Source organism: Phyllostomus discolor, chromosome 13 (assembly GCF_004126475.2).
Source record: "Phyllostomus discolor isolate MPI-MPIP mPhyDis1 chromosome 13, mPhyDis1.pri.v3, whole genome shotgun sequence".
NCBI lineage: Eukaryota > Metazoa > Chordata > Mammalia > Chiroptera > Phyllostomidae > Phyllostomus > Phyllostomus discolor.
Genome location: NC_040915.2, coordinates 20,043,521 through 20,068,847, shown reverse-complemented (window position 1 = coordinate 20,068,847; position 25,327 = coordinate 20,043,521). Strand labels below are relative to the sequence as shown.

Below are 25,327 nucleotides of genomic sequence, written 5' to 3'. Positions count from 1 at the left end.
GGCGGGCCTGGGCAGTGATGGGTACGAAAGCTCTCTGGGGGGCAGTGTGCAGCCAGGGGGAGACCGCAAGGGGAAGTGAGGACCCAGGAGTGAGAGAGCTGGACTCAGCCCCTTGGGCCTGGAGCCCCGGAATCCTGGCCTTAAATCCAGTGAGTGCCATGATGAGCCCTGGAGGTGGGGAGAAAGAATACAGAGGACAGGGCCATGGTGGGGGAGAACCCTCCACAGGGCAGAGGAACGCAGCCAAGGAGACCGAGGAGCCCGCCGAGAGGGCAGGACCAGCCACAGGGGAGTGGGGGGCGCCTGACACTGTTGAAGGCCTTTGGGACTGGTCACCAGGAGGTCACTGGTCATGGGTGACAGTGTAGCTTAGTGATTAGGAGTTTCAGAGCCCACTTCCAGAAGGGCACCGATGGCCACAGCCTGTGCCCGTCCCCTCAGCTTCCCAGCTGCGGCTGTGGGTGTGTTCATTTGTCTCTCTGCGCCTCAGCGTCGTCATCTGTAAAGTGCTCGCCGTATTTATACATCCCCATAGAGCTGAAATGAGCGAATACAAGCAAAGCACTTAGGATTGGTGCCTGACACAGTGTGTGCGCGTGTGTGCGTGTGATAAGCACGTGCTAGCGCTTACTATTGCTGTCACCACTGGTAACCTCTGAGAGACAGTTTTAACAGGATATCACGGGCAGATGTCAGGTTTCATAAAGTGTGTTTGGACTTCACCTCATACCTTGCCCTAAATGACAATAACACAGTACCACTAGCTTCATCCCATTTTGGCTGCTTAGTTGCAGGGGGCGCACTCTCACCCCGAAGAACAGCAGCCCCTGTACTGCAGTAGCAGCTTGAGGCCTCCCTATTTCCACAGCATCTCTTGTCCTGCAGCTGGTCAGCTGCGGGACCCGAGAGATTGCACACTCGGCAGGGAAGGTGAAAGTGAGCCAGGACACAGGGAAGGGTGGGAGAAGGGGAGGAGAGGGCAACGGGCTCAGTGCGTCCTCACAAAGCACTTTCTAGATTACAGACGCCCTGGGACACAGCAGTTGGGAAAACGCCACAGACGTCCTGGACACAAGCAGCCGCCAGGGTGTGGGAGTCCTGGGGAGCGTTCCTGTGTGCTGTGCTGGTGGCTGGCCACTGGGTGTCACGCTTAGTCCATGTTTGGTCACGGGTTTCTGCAGCTGGTCCTGCATTTGCTGGTCTCCATCCTCTTCCCACACACTCCCTCACTGTCTAGGATACTACTCCTTAAAGTGTGTGTGTGTGTGTATGTATGTATGTATGTGTTAGTTAGCTAATTAATTAAGAACTAAATTGGCAGTACAATGAAAGTGAAAGTTTTCAGAAGCTGCTTTCTGACTCATTTATTCCAGGTCTCTGGCAGACGGGAAAGGGGTCCTGCGTGTCCACGGGAGCAGATGTGTGGGCTCCCCTTTTCTGGAGCACAGGGTCATTGTCGCTCCCTAGTGTCACGGCCACAGCAGCTGACAGGCCAGGTGGCAGGCGCTCTGTCCTTGCCTTTAACCAGGGTGACTTCGGGGATCCTTGGAGCCTTTGAGAATGACAGAACCCCACACTCTTCCTTTTAAAGATAATCAGTCTGTGTGTGTGTGTGTGTTAAAGGAGTAAACGTCTTTAGATGGAACTGAAGACTCCTCTCCCCCCTCCATCCTGATTCCCGTCCCAGAGGCAAATGTAATTTGAAGGTATTATGTATGTTTCCAATCATTATTCTGATACATTTTAAAAATAAGTATTTGTTCACAAACAAAAAATACTATATGGGTCTGTGGATTTAAAATTTTATATCATTTTTTTTCTTCAGCTGGCCTTTTTCTCAATTGACTTTATATATTTAGAATTTATTCCCATTGTAGTAGATATAGTTATTTTTCATAGTGTTACTTAAAGGGCATTTGTATACTTAAATGCCTAGATTTAAAAATAAGCAAGATTGAACAGTTAATGCACTCAAAAGCAGAAAAAAGAATATAGATGAAAAGCTACTATTTCATAGTATGAAACATTTTTAGAAATATCTTTCTTGCATCCCCTCTTTTATTCCTTATATTGTTTAGCTCTGTCTTCTTTACAATTCCTTTTCTTGTGGCATCTATTTTTGCTGATGAGAAGTTTGCTGCTAGTCTCATAGCCATTGCTTTGCAGGTAGGTAGCATTTTTCCAAATGTGGATAAAAGTATCTACATCATGGGGCTGTTACAAAGAGTAAATGAAATAGTAAATTCAGGAATGCTTTGTAAAATTTAAGAGTTGTACAGAAATTTGGAGTTGTGGGATTCTTTTCATCTCAAGTGAGCCTAGTTGTAGGTTTCAATCAATTACACTCTCTTTGGAGGATGGCCGCTCTTGTGGAGAGTTGGGGGTCAGGCCAGGGCGGTGGGGTTCAGCATGTGCTGTGGAAGGAGCCCTGGGCCGGATGTCAGGATGCAGCTTTAGTGCCAATCCTGCCAACAATCAGCGGTGTGACCTTGAGCAGTTTATATTAGCTGCTCGTATTCTCATCATGACCTTTCAAACAGCCTTTATCTGAGCTCTGGGGACAGAGGGTAGGTGCCTCATAAGGCAATTGTGTATATGAAATGATATTAGACTGTCTAATTGATAAAAATCCCCCCCAAAGTACTAGCTGTTATTAACTCGGGATTCTAAGATATTTTTTTTTGTTCAAAAACCATTTTATAAGCAAACGAGATCTTAAAAATTGTTTAGATGGATACTGGATTGAACCCTTTCTAAGGCGCCTCTAGTTTTCAAATGCTTTGAGTCTAAGGCAAATCCCCAGTAAGCAAGGTAGTTTGCACAGTTTATAAAACAGGGCGAATATAAAGGTCCTTACTTTTTGTAATCGTTTCTTCCAGCGCCCTGGTCCTCTCCCCACCCACTGCTCATCCTTAGCATTTATTTCTCTCTTGACGAAATGACACTGTTGTCCGTGTTATGGAATCTGGTGTCAGGCAGTTGTGAAAGGCCCCCCATGACCACAGACTCACTTTCTTCATTGTGTCACCTGTCCCTAGCGTTTTCTTGCAACAACCCAATGAAGAAACTTCTGTTAATGGTCCCTTTCCAACCCTTATGTTTAGGGCAGCCCGTTCCTGTTTCTCCCATTAAAAACGGGCACCACGAGGTCTCAGAGAATATGTAGAAGTTGAGAGAAGGGGCGATGTTTTGCTCGAGGGAAGGAGTTTGAACGGGGAGTGTGTTCATTGTCACTTCGTCCCGCTCAGTAGCACACAGCTCAGCTTGCCATTGCAACGGTGCTGGTAGCGCTCCTCCTCAGTGTGGGAGCAAACACATCACACACGGGAGAGACGGAGTCTGATTTCAGCTCCAGGCGTAGGGGCCGGTGGCTTCTCTAGGTCCTTCCCTACCCCCTTGGGCAGAGGGAGAAGGGGTTGTGTCTGGAACCTTTAACTGACCTGCGTCCCCATCTTTTGTCTCAATGCAGGAGCAAGAACTCCGCCTTTTTCAGCGAGGAGGAAAGGTGCTCTCTGTGGGTCTTGGGGAGTGACAGGACAGCTGAGCACGCCGGCTTCCTCCGCACGCTTGCTCACACCGACATCACGTCTGTCTACCGGCTTAGTGAGTGCTCGTCCTCAAGCCCCTTGCAGAGCCCAGGCTCCTCCAGATTAAGAGAGTGTCTAACCAAGAATAGAATACTTGTTTTTAAAAAAGATTTTGTTTATTATTTATTCTTTAAAGGGAGGGGAAAGGGGAGAGAAAGAGAGGAAGAGAAGCACCGATGTGTGTGAGAAACATTGGCCGGTTGCCTCTCGCACACCCCCAGCCTGAGACCTGACCCGCAACCCAGGCCTGTGCCCTGACTGGGACTGGAAGCGACGACCTTTCAGTTCACAGGCCGGTGCTCAACCCACTGAGCCACACCAGCCAGGGCGGGAATAGAATATCCTTACATTCTAATCCCACCCATGAACTTGGGGCTGTGGCCGCTCTTCAGTGATGACCTGGGTTGACCATACTGGATCAGCGGCACTGGCACTTTAGGTTTCAGCCAGTTCTGGGTGGGGCGGGGCTCGTTGCCTAGAAACTGAGAGATGTGTTGAGGTCGACTCAACTGCCACTCGGGAGGCCAGCCCTGTCAAGCCTCCCTCTGTGACCCTGGAGGAGAAAAGCTTCCTGAGCTGTGGCTGCGGTCCCTCCTTCTAGGACGGAAGTAGTCCAGGTTCCCAGTGATGAAGGTGGGGGCACAGAATGTTACAGCTGGAAGGACCCTGAGAGATGACCTCTCCTCCCATTGCACAGATCGGGAAACTGAGGCCCAAGTGAGTTAGTGCCTGAGCCTGGATAAGAACAGCCCACCCCCATTTTCTAGTCAGCACAGTCCCTGCTTTCTCACGCTGACCCCGACCCAAATGGCAGTGGACGGCTGGGCACGTGAGATCTGAGTGCGCAAGGGGTCTCAGCGCCTGGCACGGTTCGTAGCAGCGTCAGGGTGACTGACTGCGTGGATGAACGGTGCTCCCTTCTCTTACTCTGGGGAGGGCCCATCGCCCTGTGTCGGGAAGCACCTTCTCCCTGTGACGGCAGTTTGAGGAAGGTCCTTGTTTCTCCCGTCTCTTCAGCGGTGGTGCTGCTGTGTCCACTTTTCGTGTGGCGAGGTTGGTTGGGGCGTGTTCCATGGGCGAGGCCAGAGATTCTGCAGGAGGGACCCCTGGTCAGAACCTGGGGGCAGAGGTGGGGGCTGGCATCCTTCTCTAGCACAAGGAGCATTTGTGGGGAGTCCCTGGAGCAGACATCCGCACCAGCCCTGGCGGATCACACCGAGATGGGGATCTGAAGCTGCGGGTGCTGTCCAGCCGGGGGGAGTGGAGCCCTGAAACCCAGCACTACTGGGTCTGTGTCATGGGGCAGGGCAGGCCGCAGACTTAGATCCAAGGTGTCTGTCAGCTATTGACCCCATGCTTGGGAGAGGCCCAGGGGCAGGTTCCAGCCAGCCCAGTGCTTCTTTTCTAAAGACCAGGGGAACAGCTCAGAGCTGTGCCTGTGGCCGAGCTGGCCACCCCTGGCGCCAGGGCTCCTGGCAGAGGGAGCGACCTCTTGGTGAGTCCCAGCTCCCCCAGGGCCTGTCCCCCAGGGTAGAAGTGCCCCTCTGCCATTCCTCCTCTGGGGAGGACGTCATTCTGTGGCTCTGGACTCTGTGCTCTTGGTCTTCGCCGTCTCGGCCCCCTCCTGCGGCCCCCACTGCCAGCCTGTCTCCTGCCAGTTGGATTTCATTCTCTGTCTGGAGCTCCTGCAAGCACTGCCAACTCAAAACAGCTAACACGGGGCTCAAGACTGCCCTTTCACCTGTCTCATCCCACTGTGCTACTTCAGAGGACACAACGGAGACTCTCACACTTCTCCAACTTCTTCCCTTGGTTGCTCGTGTTTGGTCACTCAGTGCACGTAGTGTGCACTAACTCAGGGCCTGTCGAGTGCTGGGTGATGGGCAGAGAGGAGGGATCTGGGACCCACGGGCCGGGAGGCCCTGCCGCATGCTGCACAGCGCACAGCGCTTGGGGTTCTGTTCACGGCTCGGTCGTAAAGTTGCCAAGAGGTTTGGAGCTTCAAAGTATATCGTCTCTCCTCCCCACACCCCTTGGCATAGAGCTCATGCCTTCAGCTTCCCTTTTCTGACTCTGGGTCTCATTTCTACCTCAGTTCCCAGCTGCAAAGCAAACGGGTTGAGTAAGATAATCTTCAGGTTCCAGCAACTCTAACCAGACGATAAAGGGGACGATTCTCCCCAGTTCCTTAAAGACAGCTGATGGTCTGAGACGTAAACACAAAGTCTCCTAAGAGACCACTGGTCTGGAACACCCTGCAGGCATAGACATGGTGGCCCGTGGTGACCTAACACGGGTCTGTCCTTCATCTCCATCCAGGTGGCTTTGAATCCATCCAGAACCTGCCGAACGATCTGAGCGGTGAGTAGAGATCCTGCTGAACCTGACCTCCGGTCCCTCAGGACAGCATCCCGTCCCCTCGCCAAGAGCCCGCCACTGCAGTTGCAGGTGCTTAGGGTCGCTCAACTCTGCCTGTCCCTTACAGCGTCCCAGCCCGAAGGCTTCAGGGAGGCCCGGCCGGGTGCAGCCTGGGAGGAGCATCGGGCCACGGGCTCCAGACGGTCCAGCGGCTCCGAGGACTCCAGCCTAGAAGAGGAGCTCCTGTCAGCCGCCTCCGACAGCTACCACCTGCCGGAACCAGATGACCTGGACGACCCGGAGCTGCTCATGGACCTGCACGCCGGTCAGGAGGAGGAGGAGGCTGAGAGCTTCGCCCCCATATTGGCCTTCCTGGATCACGAAGGTTATGCCGACCACTTTAAAAGCCTCTATGACTCCTCCTTCTCTTTCCTCACGTCTTCCTTTTACGGCTACTCTGAGGAGGACGAGCTGGTGGTCTACCTGGAGGCCTCCAGGAAGTGGGCCAAGCGGAGCCACAGGACCTGGGCCCACGCCCGGCTCTGCTTCCTCCTGGGCCGGCTGAGTGTCAGGAAGGTGAAGCTGTCTCAGGCCAGGGTGTACTTTGAGGAGGCCATCCACATTCTCGACGGGGCATTTGAGGACCTGCCCTTGGTGGCTGCTCTGTACATCAACCTGGCGGCCATCTACCTGAGGCAGAGGCTGAGGCATAAGGGCTCGGCCCTGCTGGAAAAGGCGGGTGCCTTGTTGGCCTGCCTGCCTGACCGCGAGTCCAGCGCCAAGAACGAGCTGGACGTGGTGGCCTACGTGCTGCGCCGGGGCATCGCGTCGGAGAGCTGCCCCCTGGAGGCCAGGGCCTGCTTCCTGGCCATCCGGTTGCTCCTCAGCCTCGGCCGGCACGAGGAGGTCCTGCCCTTCGCTGAACGGCTGCAGCTTCTCTCTGGACACCCTCCTGCCTCGGACACTGTGGCCGCCGTCCTGAGTTTCCTCTACGATAAGAAATACCTTCCACACCTTGCAGTGGCCTCTGTCCGGCAGCGCGGTCTCCAGAGTGCCCAAGGGATGCTCCTCCCTATTTGGCAGGTCCACCTGGCCCTCCGGAATGCCAGCAAGCTCCTTGTTGTTCCCTCCGAGAGCTGGACTGAAGTTTCCACCCTGGCCTGCCCGGCCCTCCGGCAGGCACTGGCCGCCTGCGAGGAGCAGGCCGACTGGGGCACCCAGAGGACCCTGTGCCTCATCATGTCCAAAGCGCACCTCCAGCACAGGTCTCCTGACGGGGCCATCTACTACCTGAGCCAAGCCCTGATGCTGGGGCAGCTGCTGGGCGAGCAGGAAGCCTTCGAGTCTTCCCTCTGCCTGGCATGGGCCTGTCTTCTGGCCGGCCAGGCAAAGAAGGCCTTGGATATCCTCTGCCCACTCTTACACTCCCTGAGGGAGACGGAGAGTGTTACCCAAATGGGCATAGTTCATAACCTTCTGGGCCTTACACTTCAAGGTGAAGGCCTGGTGAACAGGGCGGCCAAGAACTATCTCTGGGCCTTGAGCGGGGCTCGGGAGATGGGCAATGTGCGTAACCAGGCCGTGGCTTTGGCCAATCTCGGCCACCTGTCCCTTAAGTCCTGGGCTCAGCAGCCAGCCAGAGACTACCTCCTCCAGGCCATCCGACTCTATGGCACACTCCAGGCCAGCGTGGAGACTGACATGGAACTAGTGCAGGTGTTTCTCTGGCTGGCCCAGGTCCTGGTGCATGGGCGCCAGCTGGCCAGCGGCCGCCTTTGTTACGAAACGGCACTGCTGTTTGGCTTGAGGCACCGGCACCTGAAGAGTGAGTATGCCCCCTGCTGCTGGGGAGCTCGGAGAAATCTGTGGGCGCACAGCTTTGCCCTCGTCCTCGCTCAGGTCATCTCATTCGTGTCCCTGCTTTATGTTCAGGTCAGCTTCAGGTCACCAAATCCCTCTGCCATTTCTACAGCTCTGTGTCCCCAGACCCCGAGGCATGCATCACCTACCACGAGCACTGGCTGACGCTGGCGCAGCGACTCAGGGACCGGGGGATGGAGGGGCAGCTGCTGCAGTCCCTTGGGCAGCTCTATCGGAACCTGAGCACGGCCAGGTGAGTCTGGGCCTAGGGACGGCCCCGGAAGCATCTTTCCTTCCTTAAGCAGAAATACTGTTCTTCCCCTCAGGAAGTCAGGCCCAGGTGCCCATGCCGTGTGTGTGGTGTCAGGGAGGCGAGCGTGGGCTTCGCAGCGACCACACAGTGCCAGCCCAGGGCCATCCGTCACCTACCAGCTGTGTGGCCATGGACAAGTTACTCACTTTCTCTGTGCCTCGGTTTCCTCCTCAGTCCGAGGAGAATAATGATGGCATCTGTCCTGTAGCGTTTGTGTGAGGAATAAATGAGTGAATGCCCATGGAGCGCTTGGAACAGTGCCGGATGCATTGAAAGGGCTCAGAAATGTTGCCTGTGTTACCATTAGTTGTGTGTTTCCATAACAACCCATCATGTGACCATGGCTGAGGATGCATGATTCGGAAAGGTGGTAGCTATTGCCAGGATGGTGGGACCCTCAGGTCTTCCTTACCTGAAGATAATTGGTATCAGAGAAAGAACACTTAAAGTAGATAAATTCACTGAAAGCAGGGTGTAAAACTTCATGGTAAAGAAAGTTTGTTTGGACCCTTACCTTTAACATGAAACTGGGAATTATACAACTAAGTTTATTTCACTTCATAGTTAAGAATATTTAGGTTATAACTGCAACTATGCACTAAGTCTTGGGATCAATGAAAGAAGTATTGACGTTTAGCTCATGTTGAGTACAATGAAACATCCTTTGTGATTGACTCCTCAGTAATCTCTTTAAAAAGGTTCATTTTTGCAGAAATATACCAAAACCTAACTGTTTTACCCCGAGGCTTCTTTTAACCCATCAGTGTTTAAACTATGCTCAGAGCATCCTGTCATCTCCTGTGATTTTTCCCTCCCCTGAGTCCTCACTGGCCTCGCCTGCTCCATCTCGTTTGCCAGTGGCGTGTGGCCTGCTGCTCCTCGGGCTAACGAGCCTTTAATGCACTCTATTAAATTCTCCATGGCTTCCAAGATGTTCAGCTTCGTTTTGCAACAGATTAGCATTGTAGCATTGAATTCATCATTGTGAATGACTTCTGAAATAGAGCAAAGATAATGACTGGTGAGCAGAGAGAGGCGGTAGAGGAGAAGCTAATTAAATTATAATTTTGCTTTTCTAGGCAACATAGTAATCTGGTGACCCTAGACACCCCAACAATCGGATTAGGAACAATCAGATAATGGTCTCTCTCTCTGTCCTCCTTTCCCTCACCCTCTTCCTTTCTTCCGAGAATCAGGCACCCTGCAAATCTCCCACCATCTATGCCTCACTCCCAGGAAGGGAGTTTTTGATCCTTGCTGCATGTGAGGGGATAGGGGGCCCAGCCCCAGCTCTGTCCTTGCTTCCGTCTGGACGCCCCAGCAGCTAGGATACATCAGGAGCAGAGATCCAGGAGTCAGGCTCGAAGTGACCTTAGAGACAAAGCAGTCAGGGACAAACACCCCAGGGAAGGCTGTTCTAGCCGAGTGGGCTTTGAGTGGGTTAAATAAAACAAGCCCTGTGAGGGGGCTTTCAGGGAACTTATGGGCGTGGCGGGTAGTAACTGTTCGCTGGGGACAGAGCGCTGGGGAATTCCAAACACACTGCGCCCTTCCAGTGGCTGCTGGCTGCTGGTTTCCCAGCTTCCGTGGCTGCGAAGTGTTTGGTTCTTAAGGCTACCGCGGAGCTGCGGAGAGGAGATGCCTGTAGTCTAGAGCGAGTGAAAAAGCAACAAAACTCACCATCTTTCACAGGATTCAGCTGTTTTCTTGAATGCACTCTCCTCAAACTGTTGCAAGCCTTTGGTTAACTTCGGAAGTTCTGAAAAAATTGATTGTGACCATTTGTGCCAGTGTTCTCACTGGTTTTATGCGGGAGTGGATTTTTGGAGGTCTTTACTCCGTTGTTCTGGAAGTTGATCCAGATTAGAATTTTTAATCCTAGCATTCTGTAAGTATGAGTATGATCTGAGATTCTTATTTGTACAATTGGGAGGAAATGAACATCCACATCTTCTTTACCGTCAACATGAGTGATCCAGAGAGGAGGATCATGAAGTCCTGGAGGTGACAGAGGAAACCTCCACGGACGCATGCCCACTCTCCCTTTATGGAATGCCCAGTTGATCAAGGAGAACATGTTGTAAGGTCATATTTAGCATGTGTAAATCGTCCACTTCTACGAGCACTCAAGGAAAAAAGAGAACGAAACCAGTTAACAGACGTAGAAAAACAGGTGTTCCCATGCACCCGGGTGATTACAGTAAGTTAGTGCCAAGCTTCCTGGTGGCTGAGGTGAAAGGGGAAAGCCATGCACAGTCTCACTGCGGGATAAAGGAACATAAGCAAATATATCTGTTGGAGCAATGTTTTCCTTGACACTGATTTTTAGGAGGAATTTATTGAGTGGATTTTGATGTAAGGGACACATTTCTTCCACTGAACTTCCCCGAAGGCATTTTCATTCTCCCAAAGCCACAGCAGGCAAAGGCAGGACAAGTCACGGGTGATGGCAGGCTTCTGCAAGCCTAGGTTTGGGGGGACAGAAAGGAACTGAGGGTCAGGGAAGACTTCGTGAAGCTGGTAGCATTTGAGGCTGTCCTTGAAGGATAAGTAAGATTTTGAGAGTGAAGAAGGATCAAAGAATGGAATTTTGGGTAGAAGGAATAGCGGTAGCAACGGAATGTGGGGAAGGTGGGGTCACATTTGAAAGACATCGTGTGTGTGTAAAAGGCAGAGTTTGATGTTCATCTGGATATGGGCACAAAGGGAGAGAGGAGTCCAGCTTGTCCCCTAGGCGGGCATGTGGAGCTTGGGGTTGGGGGCGGGATTCGCAGCGGAGCACAGATCTGCCCAGTGAGCACCTACCGGGAAAGCGGCCGTCACAAGGGGAACGGAAGGCGTTCAGTGCGATGCACCATTTGCCGAGCAATGTGTGATCTCAGGATACCCGCCCGAGGCAGAAAGAGTTATAGCGACGGAGAGCCGAGGGAGCCTGGCTCGCAACCGTGATGCCTCTGACTGAGCCAGTCTGAGGTGGTTCTGGGAGGATGTGTTTTTAACAAGCTCCCTAGGTAGTGATGAATCAGGCAGGCTGTGAATCGGCCTTTGAGGAATGTGGGTGTTACGGGACAAGTCCTGGGCTGGGACTCAGGAGAAGGGGTTCTAGCCTTGAGTCTACCCCTAATGTGCTGTGCAACCTTGTACAGTCACTTCCCATCCTGGGCCTGTTTCCTCTATGAAATCAGGGACTTGGACTAAGTCCACAAGTCTCAACCCAAGCTGTACAATGGACTCACTATTGGAGAGCTGAAACGGAATGCTGGTGCCCAGGCCACACTCCCTCCCTGAGTGTCCCAGTGCAGCATGGCATGCCAACACATTGAGGTGCGTTTGCCTGTGTGTGCAGGTTTAAAGGACTTCCAGGTCGTTCCAGTTGCTCCTGGACTTGAGAACTACCACCTAGATGAGGCCTAGTGCTCCCTCCTGTTCTAGAATTTTCAGTCTGTGCAACACTGTGTCACCTCTGCCTTGTTTCTTCTTAAATCCCTGTCATGGGGGAGTACTATCCTACATAAGACATTTTTTCCAGATAATTAAAGAGTACTCTGTTGAGCACCAGCCTTTTAAAACTTTTTCTCTTCTTTGATCCTTCTTCTTACCACATCAAAATGTTTTTGCTGATTGAAAGTCATCTCTGTGCTCATTCATTTGTGCATTTATTCAACCAGTAGGCATTTGGCATCTACTGTGCGCTAGGTGCTTATGAAAAAAATGTTCTAGTGCAGCAGGATGGATGAATGGATGGACCCTGGGTCAGAAATGATAATGACTACTGACATGTAAATATTTACCAGGTGCTTACTCTGTGGTAGGCACTATTCTAAGCACTCTAGTTCCATTATTACATTTAATCCTAGAACAATCCTCTGAGGCAGGGACTACTATATCCTCATATTACAGATGTAGAAACTGAGGCACAGAAAAGTTCTGTGCTTTCTCAAGGTCACGCTGCTGTCAGAGGCAGAGCCAGGATTCAGATCACTCCTGGACCTCCCCGTGTGACCTGGAACAATGTTGTCCCCTCCCAGAGCCTCCGTGTCCTCCTGTGGTAAGGGACTCGGGGGCCCCTTTGAGCCCTTATGCCTTGTGAGTCCATGTCTACCCCTCAGGTCCCTCAGGAGGTCCCTCACCTGCATCAAGGAGAGCCTGCGTATCTTCATCGACCTGGGGGAGGAAGACAAGGCTGCCGAGGCTTGGCTCGGGGCTGGGCGACTCCACTACCTCATGCAGGAAGACGAGCTAGTGGAGCTGTACTTGCAGGTAGGCCTCCTGCGGGGCTCACCTGCCGACCTGGGCCATTCGGGGAGGCAGCCATACCCTGCGAAGTGGCCATCGGGAGCTAGAGAGAGGTGCTGACCTCTCCCTGGAGGGCAGGTCAATGCTGGGCTGCTCCCTGGACGCAAGACGGAAAGCAAGGCAGTCTGGCGGGCTGCAGACAGGTGGCGAAGGGCCAGTGTCTGAGTCCACACACACAGGTACACTCCCCAAGAACGTGCTGGGAGACTCCTCACCTGTCACGTCAAGTATGTCCATCTTTCCAAAGCTTGACACATGCTTCAACTTCAGGGTTTGGCTGTGATTTGAGGCAAGATTGATGTGTGTGGAGTGTTAACAGTGTTGTGCTCAAACTGTATAACCTTGGACATGTTACTGGAGCTCTCTAGACCTCTAGTAAGGATCAGGTATATCACTTGTGCAGTAAATGCATATGCATAGTAAGCAGTTACTAAGTGCTGGGACTTAGTAAATGCTCAACAAATGCTATTTCATTATCATCACTATTAACTGCAGACACTGACATTGTGATGGTATGTAAGATTTGCTCCATCAAAAATGTGCTCATTATCTTTTCTTCCTTCCCATTGCATATTGTCTTCCTTTTCCCTCCCCCTTACTCCATTACTTAAACTTGCACAAACTCACTTGCACGGGGCCTGCATGGTAACACTGATTGAATACTTATTATGCACAGGAGACTTTGGTGAACATATCACGTGCATGATGTAGTTTAATCCTCATGACAAACACAGCAGGAGTTTCTACTGAAATTCCCATTTTACAGATGAGGCTGAGTACCTTGCCCAAGGTGATAGAGCAGTAAGAGGTGAAAGCGACCCACTGGCAGTGTGACTTAAAGCTCTCTCTCTCTCACACTATTCTGCCAGGGCATTTCGGCACTGGCGGGAGCTTCAAAGAGCGGATAATTCCGTCTGGCCTCTCATTGTCCAGGGGACGGAGGCTATCTGGGTTGCTCAAGGCTTGGCGGCAGAGCCGCCTGACTCTGGACTGCCTCTCCCCACCCCCTTCTGTGTAGCTGCACACACGGTAACAACAACTGTGGCGATTCACTGGCCAGAGTGGTCTCAGGCCCACCCCACTCCAGCCTACCGTCCAACCTGAAGTTCTGCAGGTCATTCCCACAGAAGCGAACCCTTCTCTGTCCAAGGCTGTGGGAGGCCCCGCAGCTCTGCTGCCGGTGCTGTCCTGTGCTCTTCGCTCTTCGACTCGCTCACCACGTCTGGTTTCGATGCCATAGGACTTAGCTCTCCGGGGAGAAGGCAGTCATGGGGGCCGGGAGAAGGGTGTCGGGCTGGAAGACGCCAGCATTTGTTTGCCGCTGACCACCCATGTGAACGTGGAGCGGTTCCGTAATATCTCTGGGCCTCGGTCCCTGCATCCGGAAAGGGCAGGCATCGGTGAGATCCGTGCTGTCTGAAGTTCGGCCATTCACACGTTGGGGTCACGGTTTTGCCGTATCCGTGTGCCGTGTATATCACTATTTACTTATTTTTCTTTGACTTAGCTTCAAGTCACTGTAGTTTTTTACACTAAATAATATTATCTGAAATCACAGGTTGCTGTATTACTAATCTTTTTTCTTAAAACACATTAAAATAATTACTTAGCTGTTAAAACATAAAATGTTTGTACTGCTGACAATTATTCTGGGACCATCCAATGCACTCTGTCATACAACAGTGGGGATGTGCTGGGCTACCGGCTCTCAGAGGCTTCCAATTAGCCCTGTGAGTGTGGGGACAGTTCAGGATTCTGGGGACTTCAGCAGAGGGCTGAACTAGGTGGCCAGGGTCTCACTTCTGACGGTCCTATGAGACTTTGAAGTCCTTCTGTCGCTTTGACAGTGGTCTCTGTCCCACCCAGGCGGCCATCCAGAAAGCCCTGAGGTTGGAGGAGCCCGCCCTGGCCCTTAAGCTCTATGAGGAAGCCGGCGACGTGTTCTTCAACGGGACCCGCCACAGGCAGCGCGCGGTGGAGTATTACCGGGTGAGTCCCAGGCCGCGTGGCGTGCCCTGGCAGGCCCTGCAGGACACAGGTGTGGGTGGGGCCACGTGGACTTCAGCCTGGACCCTGCTTCCCCTCTTTTGCTGGTAATTCTTTTTCTTCCGTTGGTCAGTGTAAGAAATGACCTCGCCTGGAGAGAATTTTTATGAGTTTATGGTGCCAAAGTGATGACAATTCCTGAGAAGCAAATCTCAACAGACTGAGAAAATGCTCTGGAGAATGGCAGTGTTGCAGCTTATCTTATACACTAGGATCAGAGGAGGAGCCGCAAGGAGGGTTACCTGAACTCCACTGGTGGTAGATTAAGGAGATGGGTGAAAGCAAAGCAGGGAAGTCTCTGGGGTCGGGGAAAAGGTAAAACAGAGAGACACATTTCTTTTACACTCGGGGCACAGGACGGTTAACAGTGAGCATCTGCAGCACATGGGGACGGTGTGGGGGGAACGAGACAGCAGCGAGGGGTCCTGTGGCCTCCTGGTTTGCAGGTGTGCCCCAGGGGTCTGGAAAAGGGAATCGCTCTAACATTTCCAAGGCATGTCCTCTTAGGTGCAAAAAGACACCAGACAGGCTCACTTAGGGTGAAGACTGACCTTTGCCAAGGAAGCCACAGGCCTAGGACGTGCCTACCTGCCGTGACCCACTTTTAGTGAGGAATTTTCGTGTTCAGACCATCCTATGTGGTCCCTTTCAGTCTCTGAGTTTGTGGGACCCGTCATGCAGGCCTCCCCTGAGCTCACAGGTTTAGCAAGTGGATCCTTTCTCATCCCAGGCCAGCAAGCCTTCTCTCTCTTCAGTCTGCCAGCCGCCTGGAGAAGGGGCTGATATGCTCTGTCATTCTCAGGCTTGATAACTTACTCTTCCTGGGAGAGCAAACGGTAGTAATCACATCTCTCGGGTGCACGGTTTGCAGCGTGCTTCCCTGTTTACCAGAATGCCCCCCCGCCCCCCCCCAGTCACTGGTGGCACAGCGGAAGATGACTGGTCGTGGGTGAACACTCCTGTTCACTGTGTTTTTATTACGTGGAACACCATCTCATCAGGCCCCTGAGTTCACCAGTATTACTACAAAGGGTGAGGCAAGATAATACAAGGGGGGCGATTTAAGAAATACTATTAAATAAATGTCTGGAAGTTAAACAGATATGTCAAAAATCATAATTTTTATCGAAGACTGAGATTGGAAACATGATCTTACCTGATTCTAAAATCTCATTTATTCAGACATTCATTCGTTTGCTTGTTCAATTGGTTATTCAGTCATCAAACATTTATCAGTCACCTATTATGTGCCAGGCGCTGGACAGGAGACACATCACTGACTATGGAGGTGCTCGTTGTCATATGCGTTTTTACAGGCTCAGAGAGGTGCAGGGACCTGCCTAACATTCTATTTATTGGGCACTCTTGTGCAGTGACGCACGCGTGCACTTCGGAGATGAGCGCTGTGGGTGCCGAGGGAGCACGTGGCTGGGAGGTGAAGAACTTTCCTGCTCTCAGTTTTCTAAAACTCAGGAGGCCTGGTGTCCTCTGGTTCTCCCACCTCTAAGATCTGGGCAGAGAAACCAAGAGGAAGGACCAAGAGGGAGAGCTGAGGAAACCTGTGCGTGGACACACAATGGGTTTCCGTGGGCATCAGTCCCTGCCGTCCCCCAACCTGCCAGTTGAATGTGAGCCTCTCAGAGCAGCGATTCCCAGTGGTTTCCATCTCCTGGCACACATAAACTAATGCCTAAAGTTCTGCAGCACATAAAAGATATCATATATTTTCTTGCTGATTGACAAAAAATAGGTATAATTTCGATTCATTCAGAACCAGACAGCTATTGTTGTGTTGGCTGTTGTCATTTTTTCAATTTGACAGTCTAAGGAAAAGAGGCTGGTGCCCCTGACGAAGTAGTCAGGTGTTGCAGGCTTTAACAATTCCCGCGGTGCACCGGGTGAAAATAGAAAATCGCTGTCCTAGAGTACGGTATGTCCTGGAAGTTCTTGGGAGTCTAAGATTCCTTGTGCCTCCCTTCTCAGGCTGGGGCTGTTCCTTTAGCAAGGAGGATGAAGGCGCTGAGAACCGAGCTCCGGATCTTCAACAAGCTGGCGGAGCTGCAGATCAGCTTGGAGGGCTACGACAGGGCTTTGGAATTTGCCACCCTGGCAGCCAGACTCAGCACAGTCACAGGTAGGTGGTCCCTCTTGAGTGGAAGGGGCCAACACTCCCCAAGGAGACAGAACAGAGCAGTCCCAGCACGGGCTCTGGACACCAACTGCAGGGGTTCGAATTCTAGGTCCCACCGCAGGGAGACCTTAATTAAGCAAGCTGCTTAAGTCTTGAGTGTGTCTTTGGCAAGTGAGGGTTGAAACTAGTACCCATCGCATGCAGTTGTTACGAAGACCACTGAGAATCCATGTAACCCTACAGAACAATGCTGGGCATGTAATATGTCCTTGATAACGCCTACCTGTGCTACTCTAATTACTATATTGCTGTTGGTGTTATTCCATGGGGACAGGGCCAGCGGTGTTCCGTTCTATGCACAGACAATGCCCTGTCACAAAAAGACCGTGCCCTAAATTTTTAATCGGTTGATCGTTAGCTAGTCACATGCATATTTTCCCCATGGAACTGAAAGGTCAGTGAAGGTCAGATTATTAACCAACTCAGCAGTAGCCAAAATAGTTTGCATGTACCACAAAAGCTAGTGGAAAACAATGCAAGTCGCTAAAACAGAAAGAAGGCAGAATAGAAAACAATAAAAAAAAAACCCTCATTTTGAAAGTTGATGCTTGAAGGAAAGCAGGTTCGATTAGAGGAGCCATGATTAGATGTGGAGCAAATGGAGCCCCTGAGACGACTCTGGAGGGGACGCTGGGCATCCTCAGCTGCCTGAGACGTGGATGCTGCTGGACTGTATTGTGTCTAATCGCACTTCGGAGCTCTCCTCCTCTTTTCCTTGACTGCAAAAACCCTCTGAGCGCCTGCCTGCTGATCCCAGAGGAGGCCTTGCCCCGCCCTTCCCCCACCCCAGCCCTGGGATGGCTCTGCTCCCCGCACCCCACGGCTGTCCCTGGGAGCAGGCTTTGTCCTTCCCTGGACAGGGCTGAACGAGGAGGGAGGCTGTTTCCACCCTTTTCATGAACTTTTCTGTGACCGAATTTGACCGTATCAGAGACTTTTCTCTCCTTTGGATTTTCTATTTTAATTTGGGCTTTTGGCCCTTTGAAGCTCGAAAGTGAGGTTTTTAGATTGTGTCAAACAGCCACCTTGCAAATATTGAAAACCAAAACAAAACACTGGAAGCCTTTGTGCTCTTTAAAAGTCCACTTTGTGTTAAAGCAGCTGTGACCAGCCACCAAACCCCAAACCACAGGACCGGGACTGCAGAGAATGACGGCTCTGTGGTGTGGGTCCTGGAAGCTCATCTGAGCCCCGGGCTGGTGACGGAGCAGCGCTGGCCGCCGCTGGGGCAGCCCCAGGGCTCTCTGCCGAGGGAGCCTTTTTGTGCAGGAGACATTTGTTATGTGGGGTTATTTCATTGTCAAGAATTCTTAGTTATTCCGTCAAGCTGGCCTTGTCACCATGTCCCATCACAGGAATTTGGAGATAATCATTTCCCCGAATCTTGAGTTAAAGTGACGTCTGTAAAGAGGAGAAATTTTTCCTCCAGACTCGTCCCAGGAAACCTTGACCGGCACGCTGTCAGGGAGCTCCGTGTTTTCTTCGGCAGCGCGTACCCCGGGGGCACTTTTCCTTTTGTTTGTGGAATTATTTCCGACAGCAACCCTCAGCTGGGCAGGGACCTCTTCCGCTTTGTTCCTCTGTCCCAAGCGCAACCCCTGACACCTAACAGGCCTTCAAAGAATTGCACCGAATGAAAGAAGGAACTAATGAGGGGAGGGTGTGGCTGCCGGGTGTTACTCTCCGTCTTCCAATCCCCAGGAGATCAGAAGCAGGAGCTGGTGGCCTTTCACCGCCTGGCCACGGTGTACTACTCCCTGCACATGTACGAGATGGCTGAGGACTGCTACCTGAGGACGCTGTCCCTCTGCCCAGCCTGGCTGCAGAGCCCCAAGGAGGCCCTGTACTATGCAAAAGTGTATTACCGCCTGGGCTGGCTCACCTTCCACCAGCTGAAGGTAAGAGCCAGGCTTCTGAGGTCACGTGAGAGCCGCCATTCAACTATACTCTTCCCTGACCCCGAGCCTTCAGGAGACAGCTGAGATGGCCCAGATGGGGGGTGACAGGGCAGGGAGTGACTCCACTGGGGACCCAATGGCTCTGCCCACTCAGCCTCTTCGGAGACCTCAAAGATGTCTCTCGTCTCTGCGGACCCAGCCCAGCTCCCCTTTCTCCTGGCTCTGCCCTGACTGCCGTGACCACGTTATCTGTCAGGAGCTGTGTGCACTGTGTCCTGCTTGCGAGCATCTCAGTGACCTGTGAAAACATACACTAGGAGACCCAGATCAAAAGAACTATAAGCCCCCAAATTAAAATCAAAATTAGTGCTGAACCGTTGCAGGTAAATGCTTAAATGTTATAGACAAATGAGTCAATTATAAAGTTACATAAAACTATATTTTAGGAGAAATCCGAGTGCCAATATGTTTGAGACGATGAGGCGTGGGGTCTGCGAATGCCCACACGCCGAGGTTCTCAGAGAGTGTTAGTGCTGACTGTCCTGTTTTCTCGGCTGGGGCTGAACCCAGAACTCATTTCCCAGCCACTTCTGGGCAGAACTGTGTTGCTGACCTGAACCCCTGGTACAATCTTGGCCCTCAACTCTTGTCCCCAGACGTCGGCTCCCCCGGGCCAGAGCGACCTGTCTGCCTCAGCACGAGCCTTGATTTCTCAGAGCGGGGGCTTCGGAGCTGCTCGCCTGTGTCTGGCCCTCAGGGGATCCCCGGGCAACTCTGCTGTGTGTTTCTTATTCGCCAGATGTTGCTTCTGGCCTGAATGAATTATCGAGTTACGAGGGTTAATGGGAACCAGACATCCCTCTCCGAGTCTCACCCAAAGCAGCCTCGGTTCCCCTCCCTGCCGTGCGGGGAGGGCCGACTGGGTGTGAGGAACCCGCCTGCCATCCTGCTGCTCAGGCAGGTGGTTCAGGAATGAAGTGTGTGGCCGGGCTGTGTGAACCAAAGGCCCCAGGGGTTGCCAGGGGAGGACTCACTCACTCTAGCTTATGAAAAAAAAAAGGAAGGAAGAAAGAAAAATAAGGCAATCTGTCAGCTTAAATAAGGCGTAGCTCTTGATGCTGGTACTCAAATGCCATGACGCATTTCCCCACCTGTCTCTGCATCTCTGGGCTCTGTTGTTTCTACTTCTCTGTGTTTCCTGGTCTCCTTCCCCTCCCACTACTGGCAGGTTCCAGCCCATGTCTAAGAAGATAAGGGGCCATTTTCTTTGCTGGGTCACACTGCAAGGCCCCGGGGTGGGACTGGGATAGGTCAGCTTGAATCATTTATGCATCCCTGAAGCACTGTGCCCAGGGGTATGCTGCTTTGTGGTTTGCTGGCCCCGGCTAAGGTGCTACCCCTGTGCCTGGGCAGGAGGGCACTAGGCTTAGCAAAGTCCCAGGCTGCAGTGGAGTAGGGAAGGGGCTCGCTCCCCTCTGGACCCCCAGCTGGGAGACGGGATGGGAGTGTGTGTGTGTCGGGTACACATTAGCTAGGGCTCCCAGCACTGCCTCCCAGCCTGTCCTGGAAACGTTGCTAATGCTCTTTCTTCTTTGCCCCTATGCCATGGGGATAGGATGCCCACGATGCCACTGAATACTTCTGGCTGGCCCTGGCGGCAGCTGTCCTGCTGGGTGACGAGGAGCTGCAGGACACCATCAGGAGCAGGCTGGACAGCATCTGCCAGAGCCCCCTGTGGCTCAGCAGCCCCGGCGGGCGTTCCGCAGAGAGGGCCCGGTGGCTGAGTGGTGGGGGCCTGGCCCTCTGAGGAGCGCCGTCCCCTCTCTGGCCAGCTGCCATAGCCAGAAGTTGCCTCCCTGCCTTCGGCTCCTGGACACTAATTGGAAGGTCCGAGTCCTCACCTGGCCCAGCCCCCTCATTTTACAGTGGGAAGACCACAGTCCCGAGGGAGAGGGGCTCTCTGGGCTGGCCACACAAGCAGCAGATGATGGGGCCGGGACTAGGAACTTTACCAGCAGACGGTGGCCCTTCCACACAGGTGGCCTTGGAAATGCACTTTCTTGACACATAGTTCTCCCAGAGAAAATGAAAAACTGTGCCCCTGGGACAACTAGCTCCTTCCCCGGGGAAATCAGGAACTGCCCTGGGGAGAAGGCAAGCTGAATGGACTTGGTTTCTTCACGGACTTTGCTCAGGGAAAGACCCCGCCCCTGCTGGTGGAGAGACAGGGGAACCCGCGGGGCGAATTCAGCATGCTCTTAGCCCAGGAGACGCAGCCTCCAGATGGCCCTGGGAGGCACAGGGCGTGATGTCTACCATGGGTGCTCTGTGTCCATCCTGCCCAGGGGACCCCCAAAGGCTTCCCAAGGGCCAGGGCGTAAAAACTGCCCACTAAGAAAGCTATGCTGTAAAGTACATGTAAATTGTGTATATTATTAAATATCGCCCATTTACCCTTACACAGATGTTTGTCTCCTTTGTAATATGGGGAGGCGGAATGGGAGACCTGAAGGGCGGGTGTCGTACTGGTTTCAGGGTGGCTCCTTTTCCAACCATTTCTGTTGGTTATCCATCACTGCATGGCACATGTCGTGGCTGGAAATGTATTATCTCACAGCCTCTGGAGGAAGGCGGGAACCCAGGGTGACCTAGCTGGGTCCTCTGGCTCAGGGAGGCTCACAAGCTAAGATCAAGGTGTCAGCCGTGGCTGCAGCCTCCTCAGGCTCAGCTGGGGAAGACTCCACTTCCAAGCTCACTCACCACACGTTGGCAGGAGTCGGCGCCTGGCTTGCCGTTGGCCCCAGGCTGCCCAAGCCCCCTGCTTCATCGGAGTGAGCGTGTGAGGAGAGCAAGAGGAGGGGAGTCAGGAGCTTCTCCTAACCTTGTCTCAGAAGTGACATCCAATTAGTTTTGCCTATCCTGTTCATTATAAATGAGTCACTCAGTCCAGCCCACACAAAAAGGGTGTGAATACCAGGAGATGGGGGCATTTGGGGGTCATTCAGAAGCTGCCTACGCCAATAATTCGGATTCACTGGGTCTGGGAGACACCCTTGGCAGCTGCATTTTCGACAAGCACCTGCAATGCCCCCGAGGCAGGTGCTGCACCCTTGCTCTGCCACAGGGCTCGCCGCCTCCAGCCGGCAGCTTTGATTTTACTGTCATACCCTCTCACCTTGATTTCTAGCTTCTCAGGCAACCAGATGGTGGGCGGTGTGTCGGGATGGGAGGCGGGTGGTGAACTGAGTCCGCGTTGCATCTTTTAGTCACCAAGCCTGTCTACACGTCAGTACGTCTTGCTTTCTCTGAGGGGCTTGGCTGGGTGTCAAAACACCCCCTACAGAATACCCTTCTCCAGGAAGGAACTGAAGTGAGGTCATCAATACCCTGTAAAACGGATGTGGTTTTGCTCCCACCACAAACCAGTAAGTCCCAAGCAGGGAGGGGTGTGGTGGGGGGGGCGCTCACCTCCAGCAGCGCTCCTGGGAGCTGATCGGGGCACACGCACTGCAGGACCGTCACAAGCCTTACATCTGAAGGCTGGCTTGGCCCGTGAGCAGGTGCCACGACCCGTTCTCCATGTGACTCCAGTGACGGACCCTCTCCCTTTGCCGCCGACCTATTACTCTCCTGGACAGATGCCCACTTCCGTCGCTCTGGCGGATGTGGTTCCCATTACTGCACCAAGCTTTGGGTCCTGGCTGGTGAGGGGAGTGTACAGAAAGGTATCACCCTACTCAGTGTTGTTTAGCACTGTGTTTTAATGTCGCACCAAGCTCTTTCTCTTCTCCCGCAGACACCTTACCATTGGCTTACACAGAGCTTATGATCAATTGAAACATCTTCTCCCATGAGCTTCTGCTGGACCAGATCTGTCTCAATTGCTACATGTAATTGACATATACCCATACGTATACATTTATGTGAAGGGCATTACACCTGCCCATTTTACATTTCATTGGGAATTTTGGTTAACCCTTTCTGATTCTGTGCCCTTTGGTTCTTCTGTAATTGTGGCATCTAACCAGGTCAGTTGTAAAAACGTTCAGCGCCCTTGCAAAGACAGGGTAGAGCTGTGTTTCGTTTTGTTTTCAATGAGGAAAAACACTGGACTGTATTATTGTGAGGACTATACCCTACAAGCAAAGTGCTCCACTGAAATAGTTTTAACGGTGTTTAAAATTCCGTTTTAAAAATAGGGGTGCCTATTCCCCTTGAAGTTTTGTTGGAGTGTTTTTTCACGACACAAAGAGTGTGCAGTGGTGTCTGGCTCTGGTCTCTGTTGAAGCGGGCTTCACCATACATACACAGTAGCCCAGGAGGATCCAGTTAAGCTTGTGCGGCCCGCCTGCCTCCTGGCTGCTGGTATCAAACCCAAACAAAGAACAAGGAAGGAATCGCTACATTGTGGAAAACCCTGTGACGTATTTTCTCAGCTTCCAGGTACATTACTTCCCTGTTTAGCATGTTAATGTTCTGAAACCCAACATTGCCTTGATCTTTTTCCTACTTGCTTTTCCATTGTTTCAAGATGTGTTTATGTTGTGTACGTGTGTGTGTGTTTTGTAAGGGGGTGGGGAGTTTCAGAATGAGGAGAGAAACAGGTCACCAGGGAGTAGGAAAACCTGGATTTGGGCCTTGAATGTGACACTAAATTGAAGTGTGACCTCATGTAAGTCCCTTAGCCCCTAGCACCGCAGATCTCTGATCTCCAACGTGAAAAGTGTGCTCCCCTCTGGGGTCTTCTGCGGCAAAGTTGTTTCCATGGCGTTTGGGCAGGAAGAGAGATTTGGATCTGGGAGATGAAATCGTTTACTCTACGGCCCAGTTTTATTCTCTTCTTTTCACAGGGGAGTTAGCTAAGAAATAGAAACATAATTTTCTCCCAGTCTCACGGGTAGTTGGTGACGAAGGCAGCAGACCGGCGTCTCCTGACACAAGGACTGGGCTGCACTCCCGACGGGTTCTCTCATGCACAGCACAGCGAGCGTCATGGTTGCACGGGTGTCTGTGGGTGCACGCGCTTCTCACCACGCGTGCCACCCGAATAGCCAGTTACTGACCTTCTTCTGAATTGGCTTACTTCCCTCACTCATGTAAATTAATCTTATAAAAGATGGCTGGTCTAGGTAGGGGAAGATCTTGCACTGCTATCCATACAAAGTATTTCATAAACAAAAACAAATACAGTGAAGGCAAAACAAGTCAGTCAACTCCAGCTAGATGCTGTTGCCCAGGGCAAGTGCCCAGCCAAGGCTTGATCTGGCAGTATTTGAAAATAAAAAGATTAACAAGTGGCAGGGCACGTTGAAGACAGACTAACGTGGTCCTCCTTGAGCAACCAGAGAAACGGAGTAAGCTGTGCACAGGACTAACCTCCCCACCCGGGAGCCAGGGCTGTTCGGTGCAGTGTCTGGGCACACCCCTCCCACTTGAGGAAGCAGGGACTCACTCGTGTGAGAGGGAAGGGGCACATCATGTAACGTGAATAGGACTCAGGTGAGCAGCACTGTGATGGGAGCTAGTTACCGAGTGTGACGGGAGCTCAGGGAGGGGACTATAACTCAGGCATGGGAGTGAGGGCATCAGGGAGGGCTTCCTGGAAAGAGTGACATCTAAGCTGAGTCCCGAGAAAGAGCCCTAACTGCAGGCCAGGGGGCGTGGAGTTGACAGGGCATGTGTGAAGCAGAGGTCCAGGGGGTGGAGAGGGCCTGGCGTTTCCTGAGAACAGCTGCAAGGTGAGCAGAGCTGGAGCCGAGTCTAGGCGGCAGGGCAGGGACGCGAGAGGGGAAGCCGGAGAGGAGAGCAGGAGACAGACCCCGAGGAGTTGGGTCTTCACCCTGAGGGGGAGGGGAGTCCCAGAACGGTTATAAGTGAAAGACAGAGTGGTCAGATTTGTGCTTTAGAAGGATGATTCTGGAAGCAGCTGGAGAAGGGGTTACAGAGCAGCGGGAGGGAATAGCCCGTTAGGACCTGGCTAGTGCAACCACAGGCTGCAGCCTTCACCTGAACCTCACCAGCGTCCCCACTGCAGTTCCCTGGGAACCAGGGTCCAGGGCACCACCCTGCATTTAGCTGTCACGTTTTCCTGGTCATCTCTGGTCTGTGATAGTTTCTCAGTCTTTGCTTGATGTTCATGACCTTGACCATGTTGACCTCGACCATGTTGACCTCCCTCCCTTTTGATGGGTGCACCCGTTGAGATGTGTGCACACGGGGAAGAGAGACAGGAGCAATTCAGGGGCTGGGCCCTGTGCTCACCCAGGCGGCGGTTCCGGGTGGGCAGTAGGGTAAGCCTGGGTCAGAATCTGTCTTAGCGTGAGAATCTGTCTTAGTGTCTGTGCGACCGTCAGCAAATTAACTAAGTTCTTTGAGCCTATTGTTGCCAGAATGATATCAGATGTCACGTGTAAAAAGGACCGAGCACACGCAGTGCCTGGCACGTTGTGTAAGCGCCAGACGACCTGGTGCATTTGTTCACCTCTTTGCCTCATCGATGAGGAAACGCTGGAGCACGTCTCCCTGACTCCGAGGCCAGCCCTTCGCCCAGGGGAGAAAAAAGGCTGACTCAAGACACAAAACAAATGAGGCTATTTGTGAAGGGAGTTTTTATAATGGTTTATGTTCTAAAAATGCCTACTCTAACCCCGCCCATCAGTTTATTTACTTTAAAGTTCAGATTTAGAGCCTTTTTCCAACTCGACTTTACTCACCACTTAGCAGTTCAATCGCCTTTTGTTTATTTCTTGGTGTAAGCCTTGAAGCTGGGCACAGCCCA

The 25,327-nt window shown here is 52.4% G+C and overlaps 1 protein-coding gene across 2 annotated transcripts in view; it reads left to right on the top strand.

The window, feature by feature from the left end:
• SH3TC2 (SH3 domain and tetratricopeptide repeats 2) overlaps positions 1 to 21,003 on the top strand; it is a 44,501-nt gene extending 23,498 nt beyond the window's left edge. For both annotated transcript variants that reach the window (XM_036013629.1, XM_028528134.2), the window contains exons 9-17: positions 3,470 to 3,603; positions 5,907 to 5,948; positions 6,073 to 7,770; positions 7,878 to 8,058; positions 12,228 to 12,378; positions 14,281 to 14,403; positions 16,444 to 16,594; positions 18,353 to 18,549; positions 20,165 to 21,003. In XM_036013629.1, coding sequence (XP_035869522.1) covers positions 3,470 to 3,603; positions 5,907 to 5,948; positions 6,073 to 7,770; positions 7,878 to 8,058; positions 12,228 to 12,378; positions 14,281 to 14,403; positions 16,444 to 16,594; positions 18,353 to 18,549; positions 20,165 to 20,356 — 2,869 coding nt within the window. In that variant the 3' untranslated portion in view covers positions 20,357 to 21,003. The remainder of the gene's footprint in view (positions 1 to 3,469; positions 3,604 to 5,906; positions 5,949 to 6,072; positions 7,771 to 7,877; positions 8,059 to 12,227; positions 12,379 to 14,280; positions 14,404 to 16,443; positions 16,595 to 18,352; positions 18,550 to 20,164) is intronic.
• The last annotated feature ends 4,324 nt before the right edge of the window (positions 21,004 to 25,327 follow it).